The 23,219-nt window shown below is 47.2% G+C and overlaps 1 protein-coding gene across 8 annotated transcripts in view; it reads right to left on the minus strand.

The window, feature by feature from the left end:
* Positions 1–4,156: 4,156 nt before the first annotated feature.
* The window catches only part of KIFC3 (kinesin family member C3), a 56,117-nt gene continuing 37,054 nt past the window's right edge, over positions 4,157–23,219 (minus strand). For all 8 annotated transcript variants that reach the window (XM_074285866.1, XM_074285872.1, XM_074285868.1 and 5 more), the window contains 13 exons: positions 21,881–22,054; positions 20,602–20,749; positions 20,122–20,252; positions 19,617–19,728; positions 17,978–18,159; positions 16,995–17,099; positions 13,216–13,346; positions 11,671–11,794; positions 10,614–10,743; positions 9,837–10,066; positions 5,977–6,111; positions 5,711–5,822; positions 4,157–4,314 (listed from right to left, as the gene is read on the minus strand). In XM_074285866.1, the coding sequence (XP_074141967.1) occupies positions 4,289–4,314; positions 5,711–5,822; positions 5,977–6,111; positions 9,837–10,066; positions 10,614–10,743; positions 11,671–11,794; positions 13,216–13,346; positions 16,995–17,099; positions 17,978–18,159; positions 19,617–19,728; positions 20,122–20,252; positions 20,602–20,749; positions 21,881–22,054 (1,740 nt within the window). In that variant the 3' untranslated portion in view covers positions 4,157–4,288. The remainder of the gene's footprint in view (positions 4,315–5,710; positions 5,823–5,976; positions 6,112–9,836; positions 10,067–10,613; positions 10,744–11,670; positions 11,795–13,215; positions 13,347–16,994; positions 17,100–17,977; positions 18,160–19,616; positions 19,729–20,121; positions 20,253–20,601; positions 20,750–21,880; positions 22,055–23,219) is intronic.

The following is a 23,219-nucleotide window of genomic DNA, read 5'->3' on the forward strand; positions in this document are numbered from 1 at the left end:
CCCGGGACGCCTTAAGCTTTCACCGCTTAAAACTTCGCTGGCAGAACCCCTCCATGTGAGCCACAAATGCCCAGGGTGGGCGAGAGGGCTCTTCAGCAGAGATGTTCTGATGCTGGGCCCTACGGACCCATCCCCTGCGTCGCCAGAGCAGATCCAAAGAAGCCCCGGCTCCAAGCCGCCCATCTGGGGCCTGCATGACCGGGGCAGCTTAGGGCAGCAGCTCCCGCTGGCCTTGGTGCTTAAACACTGGGCGTCGGCGGCCCAGGGCTCGGGCTAAGCATTAGATTGCGTAGGCAAGGCAGGGCAGGAGCCAGGACAAAGGGAGGCACGGGTCCCCCTGCTTCCCTTCCTGGTATTTCAGTCCTGGGCTATTGAGGCGGGAGTGGGAGGGGGAAATGGGTGACAGTTCACCAAAGTGACATTGGTCCCACCCCACAGCTCAGGCCGTTTTAGGAGCAAATAAGGACTTCACAACATGGACAGCCCTGGGGGGGGGAGGTAGTGATAATATGGAGGAGCCCCAGAAGCCTTTGGCAGCCCCAGACATTCCAGCTTTGATGGGGCCGGGTCCCGGCTGCTCATTAGGGATGAAAACTGGCTGTCCAGTGCACGTACTCTCATCCCCATCCCCCGTAGTAGAGTCCGTCTGAAGCGGGGCAGACAGATGTCCCCTTCCTCTTGGGACCAGGTCACCTTCATGATTAAGGAATTATCCAGCCTGCAGCTGTTTGCTGAATGGACAACTGCGGCAGGTTAAGGGTCTCGGCTAGACTCTGAGATGCCGCAAATCTGATTAGCTCCTGGGGTTTGTAATCCATCTGACCTCAGCCCTTGAGTGTCCCGAGGAAGGGCCATTGGATAGAACTTGAATGCAAGCTGGCAGATCCATGGGGAAGGAGATTTTCCCCATATTTGACCACCTTTGCCAGGGGCTTCAGCCAACTGAGACAATCAGCCCAAGATGGGTTCAATAAGATACAGAAAAAATGGACCCATCCCTAGCCAAGTGCCTTATGGAGCCGGGGCTTGAGGCGGCAAAAGACTAATATCTGGCTGGGTCGTTTATAAAATGGCAGAGAATGCTCCATTCTGGTTAGGCCATACCCAGAAGTGTTCAGCTCTTGGCCGCGGCATCGTAAGAGGGGGTAGATCCAAGAAGAAATGTCCTGTAAGGATCTTGAGGATTCCGAGGTCATACATTAAAGACTGGTTGGGAGAATGTGGCAGGTGTTTAAAGGGCTGGGCTATGGAAGAGGGACTAAGCCCAAATGGAAAAGGGAGCAGTAGACATTAGACTGGCAGAGCTCAGCTCAACGTTGAGATTTCTAACACTTGGAAGGCCATGTAGCAATGAATAGAGAGGACGCTCTTGGGAGATGTGCTCCCTGTAACTGAAAATATTCATGTCAAGGCTAGACACTTGAGAGAATTCCTTCACTGAATGAGACACTAGATTTCTCTGGTTCTTTCCAGTTCTACAGTAGGATGGCTTTGGCCCTCACCTAGGGGATATGGCAGCTGTAATTCTTGGCTCCAGTTATCCAGTTGGAAAAAATCACCAGGGAGGATTACCTACCTCATGTGGCCATCCTGGGCCCGGACAGGTACCGTGGGAGGGAGGTGACCAGCAGGCCTTTGCTGTGAGAACAGGCATTGCAGGGGACCCCTCTGGCAGCACCATCCCCCCATCTCTCCTACCTGCTGCTCAGCCTGCAGCTGTCTGACTTCGGGCTTCCCAGGAGAAGGATCCAGTTCCCACACCTGTTCCCAATTTGCACGGGACTAATCCCTCGCCCCTCTGCCCACCACCAGGCGGGAGCCACTGAGGGGTGGGGAAGCCAGCGAGGGGACAGGTGGCCAGAGGATCAGAGTACCTGCCCCAACAAAGTACGACTCCATTATTCCCCTGGCTGCAGGGTGGATTCGAGATGAAACAAATGTGGTTCTTTAATTATGGAGATAAATTAAGAGATATCCTTTGAAGAAAAGTGACTTAGATGCAGCTAATTTCCCTCCTCTGAGCCTAAGGGTGAAGACATGCAATGAGATCTTCCACAGAATCTTCCCTGTTGTTTTGTAGGAGTCTCTTCCACTAAATCTGGCGATTCAGTCTTTAAAATGTTTTTTTCAATTAACATGGTCTCTGCCTCTCCCTCCCCCAACCCCACCTAGGGGAAATGAGACAAGTGCCCACAATCAAGTAAATTAGATTCTCACGTAGGCTCTGCCCATCGGATCTCACTCAACTGGGGGCTGGGGGCCCCGGCATCATGGCTGGTCATTGGGCTGATCGGAGGTCTAACATCAGCCTCCCCCCCAACTCAAATCCCCTTCTACAAGGGAGAAGACGACTATACTAAAGTTCCCATGTGATTTGTGCAAAAGAGCTCTCTTTATTAAAATCAGTAAAAACAGCTCATATTCCAAAAGATCTTGGTGAGGAATTATGAGACAAACATTAAAAAGGACTGTAGTGGGAAAAGAGAAATCAGTGCATCTGGGACGATGGACGGAAAGTGTCCGTGGCTACACGGCGGCACGTGGGGCCCCAGCCACCCCCCACGAGGTCCCCTCTGCCTCCAGGAGGGCCGGGTCCCAAACTTCACCAAAAAATGAGCCGGAGGGCACCGAGCCTCTGAGATATAAATACGTGTCCAGCAACAGCCCAGGGGGCCATTGAGAGGGGAAAAACTTAAAATATCTCTCTGCCGATTCCATTAAGTCCCCAGCGGTGTCTATGTACACCTATACACAGATATGTACAGATTCACTTTTCACACTTTTGCTTCACAGGGAGGAAGCTTAGCTTGTTGCCCCCCTCTGTGTTTTGGGTTTCCAGCCCCCCTTCCCCTCCCTTGGATTTACTAAATATGAACCCGAGAGAACTGGGAAAAGTGGGGGAGTGAGAAGGAAGCTAGGGTTTCAGGAACGAAACCCCCTCCCGGGGTAAGATGAACCCCTCCCTGGAATCTCCACACAGGTGAGGGCGTAGGGGCAGACCTCCCTGCAGCTGTGGGCACACAGCCACCTTCATTTTGAAAGTCAATTTTCCCCCATCGTTCTGAGCCGGCCTGTCCCCGGAGCTGTCGTCCCTTCTTCCAGGTGATTAGATGGGGGAGTCTATTGTCTTTTTTCCATAAAGTGCATTATTCCCTTGGGAAGCAGAAAGAATGGGCGTTATGCCAGGAGAGGGAAGGGAGTTTTCCCTAGTCCCACAAAGTTCTTGGGTTGGTTGTGGAGCTCCTAGGCTGGGCGTTCCCAGCCTCCCTCTCTCAAGGAGGGCAGAAGTCAGAGAAGCTTCTTGGTCCTACGAGCTATCCAGAAAACCAAGTCACAGGGATGGATGGGTCTGGAGGGAGGGAAGAAGGGGATGGGTAGCTCTGTGGAGCAGGGAAGGGCGGTGGGCTTAGAATAAGGAGTCACTGTGGAAAGGGGATAGGGCTACGCCATGGAGAAAAGCCCGTTCCTCCTCAGAAGTGTCCATTCTCTCCAGTCTTCAGGCGCAGTTAGTGTCTCCATGGTAGGGCAGCCCACACATGAATGAAGATAATTCCTCGCTGCCGTCATGTTCTTAGCTGCTTTTCTCCTCACAGGGAGATCTGAGCTTACTTTTTTGCACATTGGCTTTTAGGGAACATTTGAACCAAAAACCCGCAAAGAGCAAATCCTGGCCAGTGCCGCAAAGTTGAGTTCAGTTCCAGACCGTGGGGATCTGTCAGCAGGACTGAGGGCTGAGAGGGACCCGGGGGCATGAGAGAGAATAGGGAGACAGAGCCCAGGTCATCCCAAAGGTCCCGAGGGGATGCCTCCCTCTGTCCACAATTAGGTCTGAACAGACCAGCACAGAGTGTACCACTTGTGTCAGCCATTAGAAAGGTGAGTCCCTGCTCCCACCAGCTGCTCTAACACAACCCCAGGTGAACCAACTTTAAGCCCAAAGCAAGTTGCCTCTTCGCAACATAAAACGTTTGCAGCCCACACTCAGGGCTGGGATGTGCCTAGGGTCCAGCCAGGCCCACTGGGTCCCACACACACAATCTGTGCTCCCTGAAGCCTGGTCTGGGGAAAGATCCAATTCCTTCAAAACTAACTTCACATCTGTCGGGGATAGGGCTGGGGAGAAGCAGAGTGTCTAAGGCAGAAAGAAGCTCTCTCCTTCCTGGGCCTAATAACAGTCTTTGCACAATTAGGGTCCTTGATTCTGGGTGGAAAGGGAGGTGGTGAGCAGTATGCTGTGTTCTTCCTCCATCTCCCGGGCACTGGGCACCCAGATCTGGCCCCTGGTGTGTCACACGGGCACCGGCTTCATCTTCCCTACAGCAGGAAGAAGGAAAAAAGCATCAGAGCAAAGGTCAAGCAGTTCCCTGCCTCACACCAGCTTGGTGGCCACCCGAAGCAGGCCCTGTGGAGCCTGGGAAGGAAAGGGCAGGACCCCGTCAAAAGAAAGGTAAGATAGAAGCCCTGAGGCTGCATCCTAGCAGGGAGACCAAGGGCCTTCCGGGCATCCAGGCAGAAACCAAAGCCGACTTTCACCACCAAGGCCAGAAGTGCACCCCATCCCTCCCCAAACACTCACCGAGGGACATGTCAGACACACCCCCAACTTCAGGCTGAAATCAAAGCCAACAAAACAATTTCAAATTCCTCTCCTCCTCCTCAGGGACAAAAGGCATCAGAGATCTGCCCTTCTGGTCTAGAGGAGAGAGTCCTGAACCAGAAAAACCCTTAGTCCTCAAGCTGCCTCTGACTCTGTGGGATCACCTTTCTCTGAACATCAATGTGAAAAATGAAACTTTTCCAAGGCAGGAAAGTTCTTTTCATCTTTGACACTCTGATTTTTACTTCCCAGGATAAAAACAAAGCAAAAAATATGCTTTTCTAGATACGGAAGGACACCAGTCTGGGTCCAGTGCCCTGGACTGGAAAGGCAGGCCCTACTACTAATGCCTTTTTCTTGCCATGGGTACAAGGATATTGAAAATCAGGAAGACCCAAATCTAAATTCTGCTTCTGACAGAGTGCCGAGTCAGCTCACATCCTGAAGTTCCCTCCTTGGTATAATGAGGGCCTCTGAGGTCCCTTTCAGCTGCAAAAAGGCTATTGAGACTAAGTCAAGAAGCCAGATGTGGGGCTTGTCCCAGAGGCAAAAGAAACCGGCTTTCTCTGGCCCTTTAACTCATTCCCTGAGTGAATTTGGTCTTTCTGAGTCTCAGCCCTGTCTTTGCAAAATGGGGAGATAACCCTCTCTCCTGAAAGGAGAAATTGCCTTGAAAAAATTTTAAAAGCATGATTCTAATAATAAAAATAATTTGTCCTAAGAGAGAAGAACTGGAAAAGGATGGACCATTTGGATTCTCCCAGGATTAAAGTTACTGATGGGCAAGCGTATTCCATACTAGGGGTTCAAAGGCAAATCATTCAACTAGTAGGTGAAGTGGATGCAACTTCTTTTTCCCAATGAGAATTAGGGTTCAGTCCCAAGTCTGTGCCAGACCCAATGAACATCTCTATGAGCTCCCAAAGGGTTCCCCAGCATCAGGTCAGCCAAGTGATTGAGAGGCTATTGTTTCTCCATGATCTGGGAAGACTGGTCAATAAGTAGGTGATAGTAGACCTCCCTGCCCATTCATCTTTCCTCATCACCCCCTACACAAAGCCCTGATTTCAGAAGAGAAAGCTTCTGGCTGCTCCTTGTCTTCTGTGTACTCACCTGAGGTCTGCAGCTTTCTCCGGATTGAGCTGGACCGACTAATGGGAGTCCCAGAACTAGAAGAAGAGTAGGATCGGGCGGAAGGAGGAGTCTGAACTAGACCCCCCTCAAACTAGAGAGAGAAAAAGGAAAACTGGAATCAGGTAAAGTGAGGGCAAGGAAGCTGAGGGCTGTCCCAGGGCACAAGGAAGCCAGCAGAAGTGAGGAAATGGACCACAAAAAAGGAACCCAGCCCCAAGAGGTGGTCCCGGGGCAGTGTCTGTTACCTCCAAGTGTTCCTGACTAGACCATGACATCAGCTCAGCCCTCCGGGACCCTGGGCCCAACTCCACGGATCTCACTCTCTCAGCAAACTTCAGGGAACACAGGGTCTCGCTGGTGTTCTTTTCCACTGGGGAAACCTGCAGGTGATACAAGGCTTTCATTCCCTCTGTCCTTGCAGCCAGATTGGCCCAGGTCCTAAGGCTGGAGATCCCAAATTTATCCACAAAACCTCCTGGTTTGGAACGGGCGTCGGCAGTCAGCCAGGCCATGAAACTTCTTCAGCCTCCACACAGTGAGTGGTTGTCTGGGATATCTCCCAGAAAGGGTAAGAGGCTGTGAGGAGTCTCATACTTTGAAGAGGTACCCCCATCAAAATAGCAATAGTAACAGATATACTCTAGAAAGTTCAAGAAGAAATTAACTCATCCGGGGGAAAAAGTTATAAGAGGAATTAAGTGAGGATCTGAGGATAGCCAAGCAAAATCTTTAAATTAAGTTAATGGTTTGTCTGCTCTGCTCCATAGGGATCTTAGACTCAGGCCTAAGGAGAAATCAAGTTCAGCCCCTTCATTTATAGATGGAAGAACTGGGACAGGATCACATGGTTAATAAGTATCTGAAATGGGATTTGAACTCAGGCCTTTCTGACCTCCAGCTTTAGCACCTTTTCTGCTATAACCAAAGTAGTGAATCTGAAAATAAGCATTAGTGGTTGATTCACCAGCTACAAGGGAACCAATGATCCAGAAATGAAATTATAGGGTCTTACAATTTACAAAAAACTGGAACCTGAAAAAAAAATCTGTCCTGGTTTTCCTACATAAGCATCATCCCAGGAAACAAACTCAGTTGTTTGGGCCCAGCACTTTGATACTATGGGGAGAAGCCCATTTCATGGTGGGATACAAGTCCAGGGCCTGAAAGTCTCAGAAACCCTGTATTCTAGTCTCAGCTTGGTAAGTTACTTTCCCTTTCAGAGTCTCCAATTTATTCTGTATATATCACATTTGTACATGATTGTTTACACATGGAATCCCTCATTAAACTTCAAGATCCATGAGAATGGGAAATGTCTTTTGCTTTTCTTTGTATCCCCATAACTTAGCATGGTGCCTAGCACATAATAGGTGCTTAACAAAATGACCATAGATGATTAAAATATCAAATATGAAATTAGGTTTTGTCAAAGAATATGTGCAGCAAATTTCAGTGTGAAAATTAAGTTAATTAAACTGATTTTAAAATCGTGACGCCATCTTCATCCTGATATGTCGCTCCCTTTTCTAGGACTCTTTCTTACATTGCCCTTTACCAACAGAGAATCACAGCAGGGAAGGATCTCAGAGATCATATTATCCAACCTGTCCTGACCATGGACCACCTCTTCCTCATTCCCAGTAGATAATAGATATGGTTGTGGGATTTTAGGATTTTAGGAAGGAGGGGCAGGGAACAGTTATGAGCAAGAGACCAACTGAAATGTAATAAAAAGAAAGAGGCTCATCTCAAGACTTCTTAACCTGCAGGTCCCTAAAGTCAGTTTGTTAAAAATATTTGGATACATATTTCTGTAGAGGGCTAGAACTGAGCAGATGCACTTGGATAACCGAGCACTTAAGGCTAATTACCAATTGGACAATTCTCTATTACCACATGTTTGGAGGATGACCCTGCTCAACTATCCTGGCTCCATAGGTGGGTGTGGACAAAGAAGGGGAAGGGAGATCAGTGGGTGGAGTAGGAGGAGAAGGATCATTCTTTTGGCAGTAGAGAGATGAAGGTAGCGGGCTAGATCTAATCCCCCGACTGCGACCCCAAAGACCAAGAATAAAGACTTGCTTATCCTGACTCTGCTGATTCTAAGATATCCAGGGCCCTAACATATTTCAATGTGACTTTGTAATCTGTAGTGTTTGATCGCATGCATTTAAAAGCAGGATTCTGTTGTGCTGTAAGAAATGAGCAGGACAGTTTCAGAAAAACCCTGGAAGACTCATGTGAACTGATGTAAAGTGAAGGAGCAGAACCAGAAGAACACTGTATACACTAACAGAAACATTGTAGCATAAGTTACTGTGACAGATGTAACTGACTCCATTCGTCTCTGCTCTTGTGTCTTTGTAACTAACTCTGTACCCTGTGACAGCACTAACTTGGGCTTCAGGTCGCCTCTGAAACACTCCAAGCCCACAGACTGTTTCTGGACACTATTTAACAAGTGTCCCAGGATTTGGTCCCTAAAGCTTCAGTGTTCCCCTTTTCAAAAGATTTCTTTAATAAATTAATATTAGGTGTGGTTAGCAGAGGAATTGATAAAAATCCCTCAGGTAAGCAGGAAGAAGGCTCGGATAATGGAGATTGGTTTAACTCCTTGGTCCCACCCTCAGTCAGAAATCTAAGTTATGTCAAGACTCTGAAGCCAAATTTTCCCCATGCCCTTCCCCCTCCCCCCATGCCATGTAATTCCCCCCCTAACCACCACGCTTCCCCATCCCTTCTCACTACAGCTAGCTAGCACTTGTAGGGGCTTAGGCTGCCCCAACCTCACGGGTGCTCCCTTTTGTGAGTTCCACTGAGGAACTTGTCCTTCATATGCTCTCCACTGTTATATTTACCATTTCTGTTGTCTATGTATCCCTTCATTTTGTCTGTACCCTCTTTCCCCAAATAAACCTACCTTTTGCCAAAAAAAAAAAAAAAAAAAAAAAAAAAAGATATAACTACCTTAATCAAGGTAATGATTCAAGACAATTCCAAAGCACCCAGGATGGGCAAGGCTATCCAGAGAAAGAACTAATGACCTCCGAGTGCAGCCTGAAGCATACTTTTTTCTTTCATCTTTATCTCTTATAACTCATGGAAATATGTTTACATGATTTCACAGGTATAGTTGATAAATTGCTTGCCTTCTCAGAGAGTAGGAGAGAGGCTAGAGGCAGGGAATTTGATGCTGAAAATTTTTTTAAATTAATATTTAAAATGTTAATGTAATTTGGAAAAATAAAAACTTGATTCTGAGCACGTCTATAGGCTTCCCCGGACTGTTGTTAGAGGAATCCATGACATAAAAAAAGAGTTGAGAATCCCTGTGTAGATGAACTATTGCATGGGAGATGTCAAATGGTCTATACAGGGACACATGCTTGATTGCCCATCCCTCATCTGTAGGGATGACATCATGCAGGACAACCAAGCACCAAGAGGAAAAAGAACCACCATGAATCTGCCCCCCAGGGACCCTGGTAATCCACAGTAAAGAGGATTTAAAGAGCTGTTCATCCCATAATGGTGTCTTCCCCTCTGCAGGAGGAAGGGCTGGAAAACAAGGGATCAAACCAGAGCAGGGGTTCTTAACTACTTCTGGGTCTGGGCAGTGATAAAGTCTATGGATCCCTTTTCAAAAAAAAAAACAACAAAATAACACATACATAGGGATCGAGGAAGGAAACAAATTATATGAAGAAATGGTGTGAAATTGTTTTCCTAGCCAAGATCACAGATCACAAAATCCATTCATGGAGCTTTTGAGGTTCTGTGGACCCCAGAATAAGAAACCCTGATCTAAAAAGTCTCTACTTCTAAATCTGATGACTTATGTCTGTCCTCTGCGTCTAAGAATACACAGTATAGAAAGCATATCCCCCCAAGGCACCGGGAAGAGATTCAGTCAGTCTGTGTACACTGGCTAATCTTGCTTCCTGTGCCCAAAGCCTCAGGAAGCTTCTCTGTCACAGAAGGGAGTAGCCTTCTAATTGCAACCCAAGCAGGCGGGGCACAACTGCTGGGTTTTTCCAACCACACCTCCACTTACCCCGGGCCAGTAGAGAGGGGCCCCAGTCCTCCCTCTCCCCCTGGGGCTCACCTGCACCAGCATGAGGGTTTTGCTGTCCCCACTAAGGGAGTCCTGGAGGAGGTAGGTGAGTTTGGAGTTACGGAACGGCACATGGCCCTGGCGGGATCGGAGCGCCGAGATCACGTCTCCCAGCGCCGACAGAGACTTGTTGATGTACTGGGCCTCGCGGAGCCGGCTGCCCTCCGCTCCAGACTTGCCCACACGTTCTGAGCCAGCCAGGTCCACCAAGTTTAGCTTCCCTGCAGGAAGAGGTCAGAGGAGGATCGATGGCAAGGTCGCTCCTGGTCTAGCCGGCCTTATCACCTCAAGGCACTTGAGATGGACCAGGACCTTGAGCTGGCTGGCCACAGGACTAACCAGAGACCACAATCTGTTTTTCTGAACTACGTGTTCCTCCCAAAGGAAAAAAGTCCTGGGAGATGCAATCTGAGGGTCATTTTTGGAGCTGGGTTTCTGGAAGGACATCCCCAGGGATTACTGGCCCAGAACAGCCCAGATACTGACCAGCACAGCTACTCCTGACACAAATAAGTAAGAGTACCAGAAAGAAGGAATGACTACCCAACCTCAGCATGGCTTTATGTTCTTTGGGGGCAATGAATTGACAATGACCGGGAAACTGGGCCAAGCCATCTGCTTTCCTGTGACTCAGCAACGGCTGCCCCTGGGTCTCCCCCACTTCTTTTCGAAACTCTGGGGGGTTCAAGCCCTCAATTCCTCCGCTCTCCTCCCTCCCCATCTCCAATCCTCACCACCCCCACCCTCCATCCAAGCCGAGACACTCACCCGTGGTCCGGAGTCCTGTGCTGTAGTCGGTGCCCCGGACGGTGATGATTAAAAGGGCGTGGGAGCGAGAGCTGTGCTCGTTGAGGTTGGTATATTCGGTGGTCCGGTTGGTGTGGCCAAATTCAAATACCTGAAAGGGGACAGAGCAAAAGCTGGTATGCATCGATTCTGTGTGCCTCTGGACAGGGGTCACTGAGCAACTCTCTGATACCCCACGCAGGATGCTCTATGTGGGTAACCAAGATTTCCTTCTTTCCCCTTCACTCCCATTCCTCCTCTTCCCTGGGATTCCGCCTTCCCCCCAAAGGGGTCGTGTGTGTTGTTAAGAAATGAGAAGGAAGGGGAAGGAGCCCTTTCCTGAGGACTCTCTCCTAGGCCACAGGTGCCATCCCCCAAAGTTACCTCACCAATTTCATGCTTAGCCAGCGGACTGTGAGCCAGTTTTTAATCAATTTGTTGGGCTTCCAATGCTCCCTGAGCTTCCTCTGTTCTCTCTCCCCCCTTTGGATGAAAGAAGCTGAGCTTCTCTAACTCTCTTTTTAGACTAATTAAGCTACCTGGGCACAGAGGTATCAGAGTCGGGAAGGATACTATAGGACAGCTAGAACCAGTTGTTTTATAGTCAGGGAAACTGAGGCCAGGGAGAGACATCCTCCAGGATATATGGGGAAGTGAAGGAAAACTATCCCAATTCTAAATGCTCATGATGCTGAAAAACCTTTCCAGTCTTGGATGGACTGGGGAGCATCCACTCACATGTCTTCACACCCTTTATTATTTCCAGTTTACTCTGTGTATAGCTCTCTCATATACAGCTTTGTCTTTCCCCATTAGCTCCTTAACAGCTGGGACTGTCTGTTGCTTTTCTTTGTATCCCCCAGGACTAATGTGGTGCCTGGCATATAGTAGGTGCTTAATAAATGCACATGGCTGACTGACAGTCCCAGTCCAGGGAGAAACAAATGAATTCAAAGGGGTGTCCCTAGGACTGAAATTCCCATCCCAGGACAAAAGTCTTCCCCCAATCGGAAAATCCCCCACCCTATATCCTACGCACCCTGTTAATGTCTTCCACACTCTGTACTTTAAACTCGGTCAGGCCTGGGACGTACAACTGGCCACTGCCATCAGGACACAGCTTAATCTCGAGCTTCTCCTGGGGCTCCTTTCCCAGCAAGTCCCTGGAGGAAGGAGGAGCAAAGGTTGTCAGGGCAGAACTCGGCTGTGAGCCGCCCAGCTGAAAAAAGCACAAACTCGATCCCTTTTTTTAAGACAAAACCATCTATAACTTATTGTCCAAAGCAGGAGTCTCCGGCCTTCCCTTCCCCTTCTGGGCATTGAGCATTCTTGCCTCCGAGATGCTGGAAGGAGAGTCTGAGCAAGGCTTAAGTGAGCCTCCAGATCCCCACCAGAGTTTGGAGGGTCCTAAGGGACCTCCTCTTCTCCCCACTGGCAAACAAACTAAGACTGACATCCCAGTACTGAAAGGTCCCCAAGGGTATTGTCAAAAAAACTGAGCCCCCCACATTCAGCTATGGGCTTCCCCATTAGCCCAATTAAAGCCAGGTAGGGTCAGTCTGTTTACCTACAATCCACTTCAAAAAGCATTTTATAAAGTCTCTGGTCCAAATGAGGCACCCGGCATACTGAGCACTGGGAATGCAGCAGAGCAACAGTGGCCCTGCCCCTACCCTCAAGGGCAGAGGAGTTGGGGGCCCCCACCCTAAAAAATGCAGCTAGGAGACAATGATAAAAGGTGTCATGGGAGTGATGGGGCCAAAGGAGAGCCAGGCAAAGGACTAAGAAATTTGAGAAAGGGGCAGTGAAATGGTTTAGTGGATAAAGCACCAGCTCTGGAGTCAGAGGGACTGAATTTAAGTTTGGCTTTAGACATTTACTAACTATGTGACTGTGGGCAAGTCACATAACCTGATTGTCTCACTCAAAAAAAAAAAAAAAGTCATTTGAAAAAGTTAAAAGAGTATTGTGAACCAGCAAACAGGAGCATTAGGGGCTCTGGCATTTTACGGTTTGCAAATTATGTTACAAATAATAACTCACTTGATCCTGATGAGAATCCTATGAGGTTAGTACTGTGACCCCATTTTAAAATTAATTGAAAATTTCTAAAAGGTATCCCATTTTACAGATAAGAAAACTAGGGGAAAGAGCGGCTAAGTGACTTGCCCAGGATCACGCAGCTTTAACACCAAGAGAACAAATGTGTCTAACACATTTCCTTTAGAATTCCCATGTCGGCTCAGGACTGGAAAATATACCTGCAAAGGCCAAAGGACAGACCTGAAGGAGCATACCCATCATGGAATCTCAGAGCTGGGAGGGTCCCCTCGGTGGCCAGTAACTGGTACCCCAACAGCCATCCCCTGGCCAGCATCCCTGACAAACCCTGCCTCCTACCCGAATACCTCCAGGATGGGAGCCTCCACCTGTCCCCCCATTTTGTTCCTGAAGAGCCCCAGCTGTTAGGAGCTGTTAGCTCTTCCTTCCTGAGTTTTCTCCTTACTGATCCCACTTCCCTTTGCAAGAGAGCCCTCCATCCCAAAGGTGTGAGACCTTCCCTCCCCATCCCGTGGGCCACTACCTGAGGGCTTCATTGTAAATCTCCGCCACGCTGACTGTGATGGTGTACTCCCAGTCCGAAGACTTCTCCTGCACCTCTGAGAACAGCAGCTGAAGGGCCCGCTGATTGATCCCCGGATTTTCAACAGTTCCCTGGAGGGAGAAAAAGAAACTCCCCGGGTGAGATTTCTTCACCTTAATTAAGCTCAGGCCCAGACCCTGATGTAAAAATCTAATCAGATCTAAATCCTCAGAGTGACGTTCAAGGCTTTCATTTTGGACTCATCCCAAGCTCATCCCTGATGCTCTGTTCTAAGGAGAGCCAGGCTCAAATTTTCCCACTCTGTCACTCCCTATCCGTGGGACTCAGGTGATCCTTTCCATGTCTCAGTTTCCTTTCTAAAGAATGAGAGGGCCGGCCTAGGTGTCTCCAAGAGCCTTCCTAGGTCTAAATCTAAAATCTACAATTCTTCCTCTCCTATAAACTGCCATCCTCATTTTCAAAGATTTTGGCCTCTTTGAGGACTCTTCAAGATTAATGAGATCCAAAATAAGAAATGTCCAGTTGAGTAGTACAGTGTATTTGAGGATGGGGTATTTGGGGGGGCCAGAGCCATTTATGGGCCTAATATAGTATCCAGCAATCAGGAGGTCATAATCAATGTTTGATGAACTGAACTGGCTCAATCAGCAATGCAGGTTGCATATTCAGAGCAAAATGGGACCTTGGGGATGATCTGGTCCAGTGGTTCTCAGCATCTTTATATGAAGACCTCATCTCACAGGGCAATAAACAGGTCTCCCACTCGTCCAAGGTTATACAGACAGAGGCAGAGGTGAGGAGCAGAAGACATAACCGGCCTGTCTTTGAGCGAGTTTGCTTCCAGATGGCTTTCACGCTCCCTGAAGACAGGGGACCCTTCTCTGCCTTGCCCAGAGCCGCTGCTTTGGAGGGCCTCGGAGCCTGGCTGGAATGGGGAGCAGAGATGTGCTCCCCTCCATGCTCTCTTCCACTTGACTCAGCCTGGCCTCCACCCCACACCTGCTATTTATTCCCCACCTCCACCAGCCTCATGAACCATAGAGCAAGATCAGCTAGTTTGTGGGGACAGGGGAGACTGAGGCCACGAGTGTGGACAAAAAGGTGAAAAGGCAATTCACGGAGCGCTTCCCATGCACCAGACTCGGTGCTTCCAAATTCTCTGGGTCCAGGTCGGGTTTCTGTGGAACTGCTTCATCCGGAAAGGCCTGTTTCTGTTCCTCTTGCCCCAGATCTCAAAGTCCTCCTCCTGGGCAGCTGCTGCTCCTCCCCCCTTCCCACCCACTCTTCTCTCACCCACAAGAGCTGAAAAGCAGCACACTATTACTATGAACATGCCAAAAAGTTAAATAAAGCCCAAGGGGTGAGATTTCTCCTCTCTCTCCCCATTGTCAGGAAGTGCTTATCGTTAACCTAAATCTCTCCTGCTTACTCTTGCTTGATTCAGTGTTCATTGCGAGGCAGGACAGGCGGGAAGCCCTTTAGACGTTCAGGGACCATTATCCCCCCTCATTCTTCTCCTTTTGGACTGAATGATCCTATTAATAGCTTTCCTCATGGGTTTTGGATCCCCTAACTCTTTGGGAACATCTTCTCCATTGGGATTGCCAACCTACCTTGGAATGAGCAGCCAGATGGAGGCTGAGTATGAGGGAGATTCCAAATAATCCCCCATTGGGGAGGATGGCTGTTCCCATGACAATAGCTTTCAGAAATACAGCCTTGCGTGGCTGTATCACTCCCTAGACTGGACATTCTCCGAGGGTGAGGGCTGGCACTAAGCTTTGTGGACTGGCCAGTGGACCAAACATTTCCTCAAGGTCCCCTGATAATATCCTCATCGCCTCCTTAAGTCACAAAGGACACAATCTGCCCCTCGGCCATCCAACTGTCATATACCAACTCATTTTTCAAAGGATCCTGGACCTTGGGAGTATTATTCCTGCTTTCAGCCTCTCAGATCATGGCAGGGCCTGGCAGCTACACAAGTTCTTTGCTTACAGTAGACACATCATAAATGTTTGGTGAACTGAACTGTCAAATAAGACTTTTACTCAAGTCTGCAAGGTGCAAAATCTTCTGGGTTTTCCAGAACATGTGTCTCTTTTGTGAGCATTCCTAGGTTATTTTAAAAGTTCACTAAGCACTTCCTATGTGTTACTTCATTCAAGCCTCCCAACCACTCTGGCTGCTGTTATTATCCCCATTTTATAATTGAGAAACTGAGGGCACCAAGAGAAACCCAGGCCCACATGGCTAGTGACTGGGGCAGGACTTGAACTCAGGACCAGACCTGTTCACTCAGGGCAGATGCCCTCCCCTCCACTTGCCAGAATCTCAGCACTGGAAGGCTGTTCCCAGGCAATTCCAGGTGGTGAGAGAATAGGAAATGTCTCTACAGCATCCAGGACAAATGTTAATAGTTTCTTCCTAGGGGATGTCTAGTGACCAACTCACCACATCCTGAGGCGGATCACTCTGTGGTTTGGCAATTCTAATTCCAGTGAACAGAGCACTGGGCCAGGAGTCACTGAGACAGGGGACCTGAATTCAAATCCAGCCTCAGACACTTCCTACCTGTGTATAACCCTAGCCAAGTTATTTCATCCTTTTTACCCCAGTTTCTTCAACTATAAAATGGGCTAGAGAAGGAAATGGCCAACCACTCCAGGACTCTGCTAAGAAAACTCCAAATGAAGTCATAAAGCTGGACATCACTGAACAACAACTGTATACTGAAACAAAAGTCTGCCTTGTGACAACTTCTCTCCACTGACTCTGGCTCTGACCTGAGGGGCTGAGCAGACTGGATTTTTTTTTAAATTTTATTTTAAATTTATGCATTTTATTATTATTTTTTAATCCCTCATCCACATATTAACTGTGCCAGTGTCTGAAGTCGGCTCTTCTAGACTTTCTAGACCACCCCATAATAATGTGGGCTTCCCCATTTAATTCCTTATTTTCTTCTGATCCTAAATAAAGGGGAGAAGGAATGGGGAAGATTTAGAACTGAGACTCTGAGGGCAAGCCCAGCCCCACAGTATGGAGCAAAACAAAAGGAGAATTGAATTTGGAGTCATGTAGTATGACCTTAGCTGGAAACTCAGGCTCCTCATTTGACAAAGGTAAAGGAGAGATCAGATCATTAATAAATTCTCTTCCAGCTCCAAAAAAAATCAAAGATGCTACAGTCTACGATCCAAAGCACTTAATTATTCTCCAAGCTACATGTGCTAGATCCTTTGACAAATGGAGGACACAGCCTCTAGTCCCCCGATGTCTTGGTGCCCTATCTTGGGTACAATACAGTGTCTGTCCATGCCCTTCCTTCCTAAAAAGAATGCTCAGAACTGGACAGAGAGTTCCAGATGTGGTCTCATCAAGAAGGAGGAAGAGGATGATGGATTCCCTTTCTCACTCTGGACACTATATTAATGCAGCTTAAAATCACCTGAGCTCTGGGAACTATCACAGTAGAATGATGTCCACTCAGACACCAAGATCATTTTCCTTATGAAGACTTGGTTGATCAATAAAACCCCAGTCCTATCCCTCTTAGGACAAATTCCAAATGACTAATTAGAAAGAATTTGTCTTTTACAATGTTGATCACTGGCCTGGAGGTCCCTTAATAGTGGAGGCCTGAATTCAGACTCTCTCAATCTCCCTTTGGACATCATTGAAAAAATGCCCAACAGGGCAGCCGTAGTAGACCAGACGCCAGAGTCAACATACAAGGAAGTTTCCCAAGAGCCTACCTCCATTGTGTAAGTTTTGCCAGCCCCAGTCTGTCCGTAGGCAAAAATGCAGACATTGTAGCCATCGATGCACGAAGTGATCAAAGCCTGGACTTCTTGGAACACCTGCCAAGGAGGATGGGAGAAGAGAATGAAAGGGACACTTTCAGAGAGGCAGTCTGTCTTCTCTCCTGCAAATAATGTCCCCATCAGCAAAGAGAAGAGATTGAGATTCTGGCTCACATTCAAGACATCTCAGGGCTGAATGGTTTTATTTCACAAATTTAGGAGAGACTTTTGCGAAAGTTCTATTCACTTACTCATTCAGTCAGCCAACTGATCAACCCACCAATAATAATAAATTCTTTATTAACAAAATACAACAACGTATTGTTATTCCTGAATGAATAAATGAACAGAGCCTTCCTAAATAGAACTCTCTCAGTTAATCATGTCATTATGTAAACAAAATAGATGAATAATGGTGCATTTATTTAGTAACAAGAAGATCATTATATAGTTGAATAGATACATTTCTTAATGTTGAATGAAATGGATTTTCCTAATTATGAAATTAAAAGGGTTTCATTTTCCCTAATACCTTCTTAAGATTTTGTACTGAGAAAGGGAAAGGAATAAGCATTTTTAAAGTACCTACTGTGTGCCATGTACTGTACTAAACACTTTACAAATATTATCTCATTGGTCCTTGGAACCATCCTGAGAGATAAATGATATTATTATTTCTGTTGACAATTCAAATCTGGCTTTAGACACTTAATCATTATGTGACTATGGGCAAATCAACTTAACCTCTGTTTTCCTCAATTTCCTCATCTATAAAATGGGAATAATAAACAGCACCTGCATTTGTGGAGTTGTTGTGAAGATCAAGTGGGATATTTGTAAAATGCTTAGCACAGGGTCCCTGGTTCCTGCACATAGTAGGTACTTAATAAATGCTTGCTGACGACTTTCTCTAGGGGGACGGGAACATCACTCACATCTTGTTGGGTTGCGTGTGGAGGGAACACCTTGTCCAGCTCAAAAGACACTGGCTTTCCTTTGTGTAGCAAGTGGATGACAGCATCATCGTCAGAGTCAAAAGTCACCGCGTTGGCAGCCTCAGGCCCGTCCCCGTCCTCTTTGGTGATGGGCCGGACCCGGCCAATCACACGGATGTTTCCTTCATTACAGAGTGCATGGAAGAGAGGTTAAGAAAAAAGATCAGGGCAAAATGGAAATCACAATCATGACAAATTCTCGCAAACTTCAACAAACACTTCAGCCCAAGAAACACTTAACTCGATCATGCACATTGGCTACAAAGCTTTTTCTATTACTTTTTTATCTGTGGAGGGTACATATAGTACATGATAATAAAATTATCAATAATATAGGATTTGTGTAAAACAAATTAGCATTTATGAAGAGCCTACTATGCACTGGGTATTGTATTAAACACTTTACAAATATCATTGCTTCTGACCCTCATAACCACATCTCAGGAGTTAGATGCTATTAGCATCCTAATTTACAATTGAGAAATCTGAGACAGACAGTTGTTAAGTGACTTCATCAGGATCACACAGCCAGTTAAGTATCTGAGCCTAGATTTGAACTCGAGTCTCTGATTTCAAGCCTGTCTGTCCTGAAGAAATTCTATCAGTAACAGCAAGAAAAAGCTATTACTGTCACTAAAACTTTAGGGGCCATGATGGTTGACAGCAAATACAGACACCACCTCCAACAAGATTTCTGAGACAGATCTCTAAACTTATTAAATACTACTCTGATCAATACAATGATCCAAGACAATTCAAAAGGACCCATGACGAAAAATTCTATCTATCCCCAGAGGGTAAACTGATGAACTGAGTACGGATTCAAACATGTTTTTTTTTTTTTCTCTTTCTTCAATTGGGGGACAGAGAGAGGAGTTTTTGCAACATGGCAATAGTTTTGCATGAATTTACATGTACAAGTGATACATTGCTTGCATTGTCAAGGAGTCAAGGAAAGAGTAGAAGGAAAGATGAGGATATAGAACTCAAAATTTTAAAAAGTATATGTTAAAAAATTTATTCAAAATTGGGAAATGTTTAGTGAAGTTAAAAATTTACATGTAATTGGAAAACATTTAAATGAAATAGATAAAATATTTTTTAAAAAATATTATACACTTAATAAATACTAATGATATATCAGATACGGTGCAGAGTGCTAAGATGACAAAGAAAAGCAAAAACAAAGAGTTTATATAATTATGAGATTTATGCAAAGTAAAAGGAAGATTCTCAATAACATTTGACAAAGGACATCCACTAGCAATCACAGCCATCCTAGCTCATTCCTCAGGGTAAGAATAAGTATATTAAGTACTTTTATGTGCCAGGAATTGTGTTAAGCACTTTACAAATATTATCTCAGTTGAGCCTGAGAGACCAGGGGTCTTGTTCCATTGCTGGAAGATGCCATTTATTTAATTTCAGAAACTTTCTGAAAACGTTTTCCTCTTTTCTCAACCTGTCCTCTGATCCAGAATTGTAGCACCAGTGTAGCGCTGATGGCTCTAACTCCCTTCTACTCTGCTCCCCTAAAACCCCAGCCCAAACCTATCCTCCCTCCTCCTTTATTCCTCACCTTTCAGCCTCACCAGCTCATTGTGGCACTTTTTGCGGAGCTGCAGTTCCCGGCGGTATTTCCTCAGCAGTTCACGGTTTGTGTTGTTCACTTCTTCGATGGCTTGGCCAATCTGAGGGAAGAAAGATGGAGAGGTGAACAAGAACTAAGTAGTCCTGCTCTTCTCCCCCCAGTGTGGTATGAGAACCCAGAGCCCTAAAAGTCTCCCCTTTTCCCCATATCCAGACAAGAATGTCCACATCCAATGGGTGCCTGAAGCTTGGGAAACAGCACTGAGCCAGGATTTGTCTAGGCTCTATCATTAACTTGTTATGTATTCCCGAACAAGTCATTTGTCCCCTTCAACACAAATTTTCTCCTTTATTAAATGAAGGAGCTGGAAGAAATCCGGATCCAGGATTCTGGAGGCCTCGAAACTCACTAACAAAAACTGGAGGTGGGGACAGGAATCATGTCTGTGGTTGGGGTGGGTAAGAACCCCACCTGTCCCCTTCCTAATGCCCACCTCTGCTTTGGCACTCCTCAGGGCTTCCTGCAGCAGGAGAGGGAAATCTCGAACCTGCCTTTTCAGGCCATTGTAATCATTGGTGAGGGTCCGAAGGGCTGGCTGCAGAGTCAGGAGGTTGGTTCTGACACCTGGAAATGGGAGGTGGGAAATGGAAAGTGAGTGATTCCTACTATGAGGGATATTATTTATTATTCACCATTTGAGGAATAGTGAATGGTTAAGCACTCTTTTTTTTTTTCCCCCTGAGGCTGGGGTTAAGTGACTTGCCCAGGGTCACACAGCTAGGAAGTGTTAAGTGTCTTGAGACCAGATTTGAACTCTGGTCCTCCTGAATTCAGGGCTGGTGCTCTATCCACTGCGCCACCTAAGCACTCTCTTTTAGCCAATGGCAGGGCAGATGTCATCAGAAAATGAGGTCCAGAAAATCTGGAGGGAGAGTAAGGCAGTAGGAGAAGGGCTCCCCGCTCCCTCTCTCACCTGCCAGGTTTTCATGCACAGCCTTCATTTCTACTTGGGCCCTTGCAAAAGCTTCCTCAATGGCCCGGTTCTTGTCCTCTTCCATGTTCTGCATCTCCTCCAGCATCTGCCCATGAGCCCGCTCCAGCTCTGACTCGTACATCATGATCTGGGAGCCAGGAAGAAGAAAACCTGGAAAAGCTGCATCTTTCCTCTGGACAAGGTGCATCAACCCCCACCTCCCTACATTCCCACTGCAGGTGATGGCAAAAACCCTGAACAGGCAGGAAGTCCCAGAGGAGACACAGAGGGTCTGTTTTCTGTCTCTACTTTGTCACTAACTCTCTGGGGGACCCCTGCCCCTCTCTAGGTCTCAGAGATCAGACGCCAATCCATGAGTCAATTAAACTTCCATTCATTCAAACATTTATTGAATGCCTACTGTGTGCAAGACCCTGACTCAATGATTCTCTTCAGTCTCAGGACTGCCCAGAACTCTGAAAGTCATAAGCAATTTGTAAACCCATTAATTTTTTATTATTTATTAATTTTGCTGAGGCAATTGGGTTGACTCGCCCAGGGTCACATAACATACTATGTGCCAGGCACTGTAATAAGCACTGATGATACAAAAAAAGGCAAAAGACAGTCCCAGTCCCTGCCCTCAAGGAGTTCACAGTGTAACAGGAGAAAGCTACACACAGGACAAACGAGAAAACTAACAGAGCGAATATCAGAATCAAAAGGGTTTTAAATAGAATTTAAGGAAGCCACAGATGAAGGGAGCTGGAGAGGAAGAGGGAGGTTGTTCTAGGAATGGGAGACAGAGAAAATGCCCAGGGCCAAGAGATGGAGGATCTTGTTCCTGGAACAGCTAAGGGGCTCAACCATCACCAGGCTGAGGGTTGGGTGATAAAAGTCTGGCCATGGAAACTCACCAAGCCCATCCTCTAAGGCAGCATTAAAGGTTTCAATCTGCCTCAGGAGAACAGACACGGATGAATCATGGCTCCTTAATCCCTTACTAGAGTGGAAGCTCCATGAGGGCAAACAGTTCACATCCCTCCCAACATCCAGTGAAGGGTTCTGCACACAGCAGGGCTGAATAAGTGCTTGTTGAACAAACTCTGTCTCTATCTCCCTCTGTCTGTCTGTCTCTTGCTCTATTTCTGTCTCTGTGTCTCTCCATCTCTCTGCTTTCTCTTTCTGTCTCCTCTGTCTCTGTCTCTGTCTTTCTCTGTAGCTCTCTGTCTTTCTCCTTTTGCTTATGCAAGATGTGGGAGCTTCCCCAGGACCATACCTGGGCCTTGAGCTGGGTTGTCGTGTGCTGAGAATTCTGAAGCTGCTGTTCCATTTCCTTCAGCACTTGCCTCTGCATCCCCACCTGCTCTTGTAAATACTGGTTCCGGGCTTCGGTTTCAGACAGGGCCTGCTTAGTCTTGGGTGAATCTACTTCCACCGTCTTGATGATGTACTAAAAGAGACACATAAAGAAAAGTTACTCTCTTATCAGGAGAGAGACAAAGACAAAAAAAAAGAGAGAGAAGAGAAAATAGAAAAGAGGGATGAGGAGGAGAGGAGACAGAGTTAGGTAAGACGCAGAAAAAGACACGAGAGAGGGCAGGAGAGAAAGGAAAGGGAAAAGATGGAAAGGAGAAAAACAGAGACAGAGACAGAAAAAAAGAGAGGAGAGGGGAGGGGAAGAGACAGAAGGGGAGAGAAGGGGAGGGGAGCAAGGAGAGGTGAAGGATGCAGACAAGACTAGCAGAGCACTCTGTCTTTGCTGGACCAGCATCCTTCCTAAGGTCTCCCTACAGCCCCTTTAGCCCCAACAGGACACAAAGGACAAGCTGACCCAGGACAGTGGCAGTGGCCAAGGGGCAGAGAGCCCCTGTTAGGAGTCAGAGCTTCAATCCTGGCTCTGCAACTTAACACCTGATGACTTTAAGCCCCAGTTTCCTTTTCTGCCAAAGGACAGGACTGGACTAGATCAGTGCTTCTTTTTTTTTTTTCACTTACACCTCCTTTTTGCCTGAGAAATTCTACATGACCTTAGGTATAAGGGTATATAAAATGGCTATACAAATCAAACATTTACTGATAATAAACCATCATTTCATGACCCCCCATATGGGGGTGGCAAACCACAGTTTGGACCAGCTGATCTCTAAGACCCCGGACTCAGTCAGGGGAGATCAGGGTTCGAGTCCTATGGTTGTGGGACTCCAGGGGAAATCCATCTCCCAAAGGCTCAGTCTCCTCATCTGAAAAATGGGAGGGGGGAGGGGAGTGTCTGAAGTTCTGAGGTCACAGGGTCTCCGTTCCTCACTCCCATTGGTTAAGCAGCTATCACCGCCCCGCACTAAGTTGGGGCCAAGGCGGCACAAGAAAAACCACACTAGCGTCTGTCCTGCAGGACCCTCCATCCACATCCACAACGTGGTTGTGTCCAAGCCGGAGCCGGGGTGAGGGGGAGACGGAGAGGTCCTGCAGTGGAAGGGTGGGCCCGGCCCATTTCTAGGAGTCACCACCGCCTCCCGCTCCCAAAGTCAGTTTTCCTGAAGTTACCCAAAGGGACGGCTGAGGGGGGTCGCCGCCGGAGAATGCGCCCCGCCCCCGGGCCGGCTACCTGCCCGGTA

The sequence above is a fragment of the Sminthopsis crassicaudata genome, chromosome 2 (assembly GCF_048593235.1).
Source record: "Sminthopsis crassicaudata isolate SCR6 chromosome 2, ASM4859323v1, whole genome shotgun sequence".
In the NCBI taxonomy this organism is placed as follows: domain Eukaryota; kingdom Metazoa; phylum Chordata; class Mammalia; order Dasyuromorphia; family Dasyuridae; genus Sminthopsis; species Sminthopsis crassicaudata.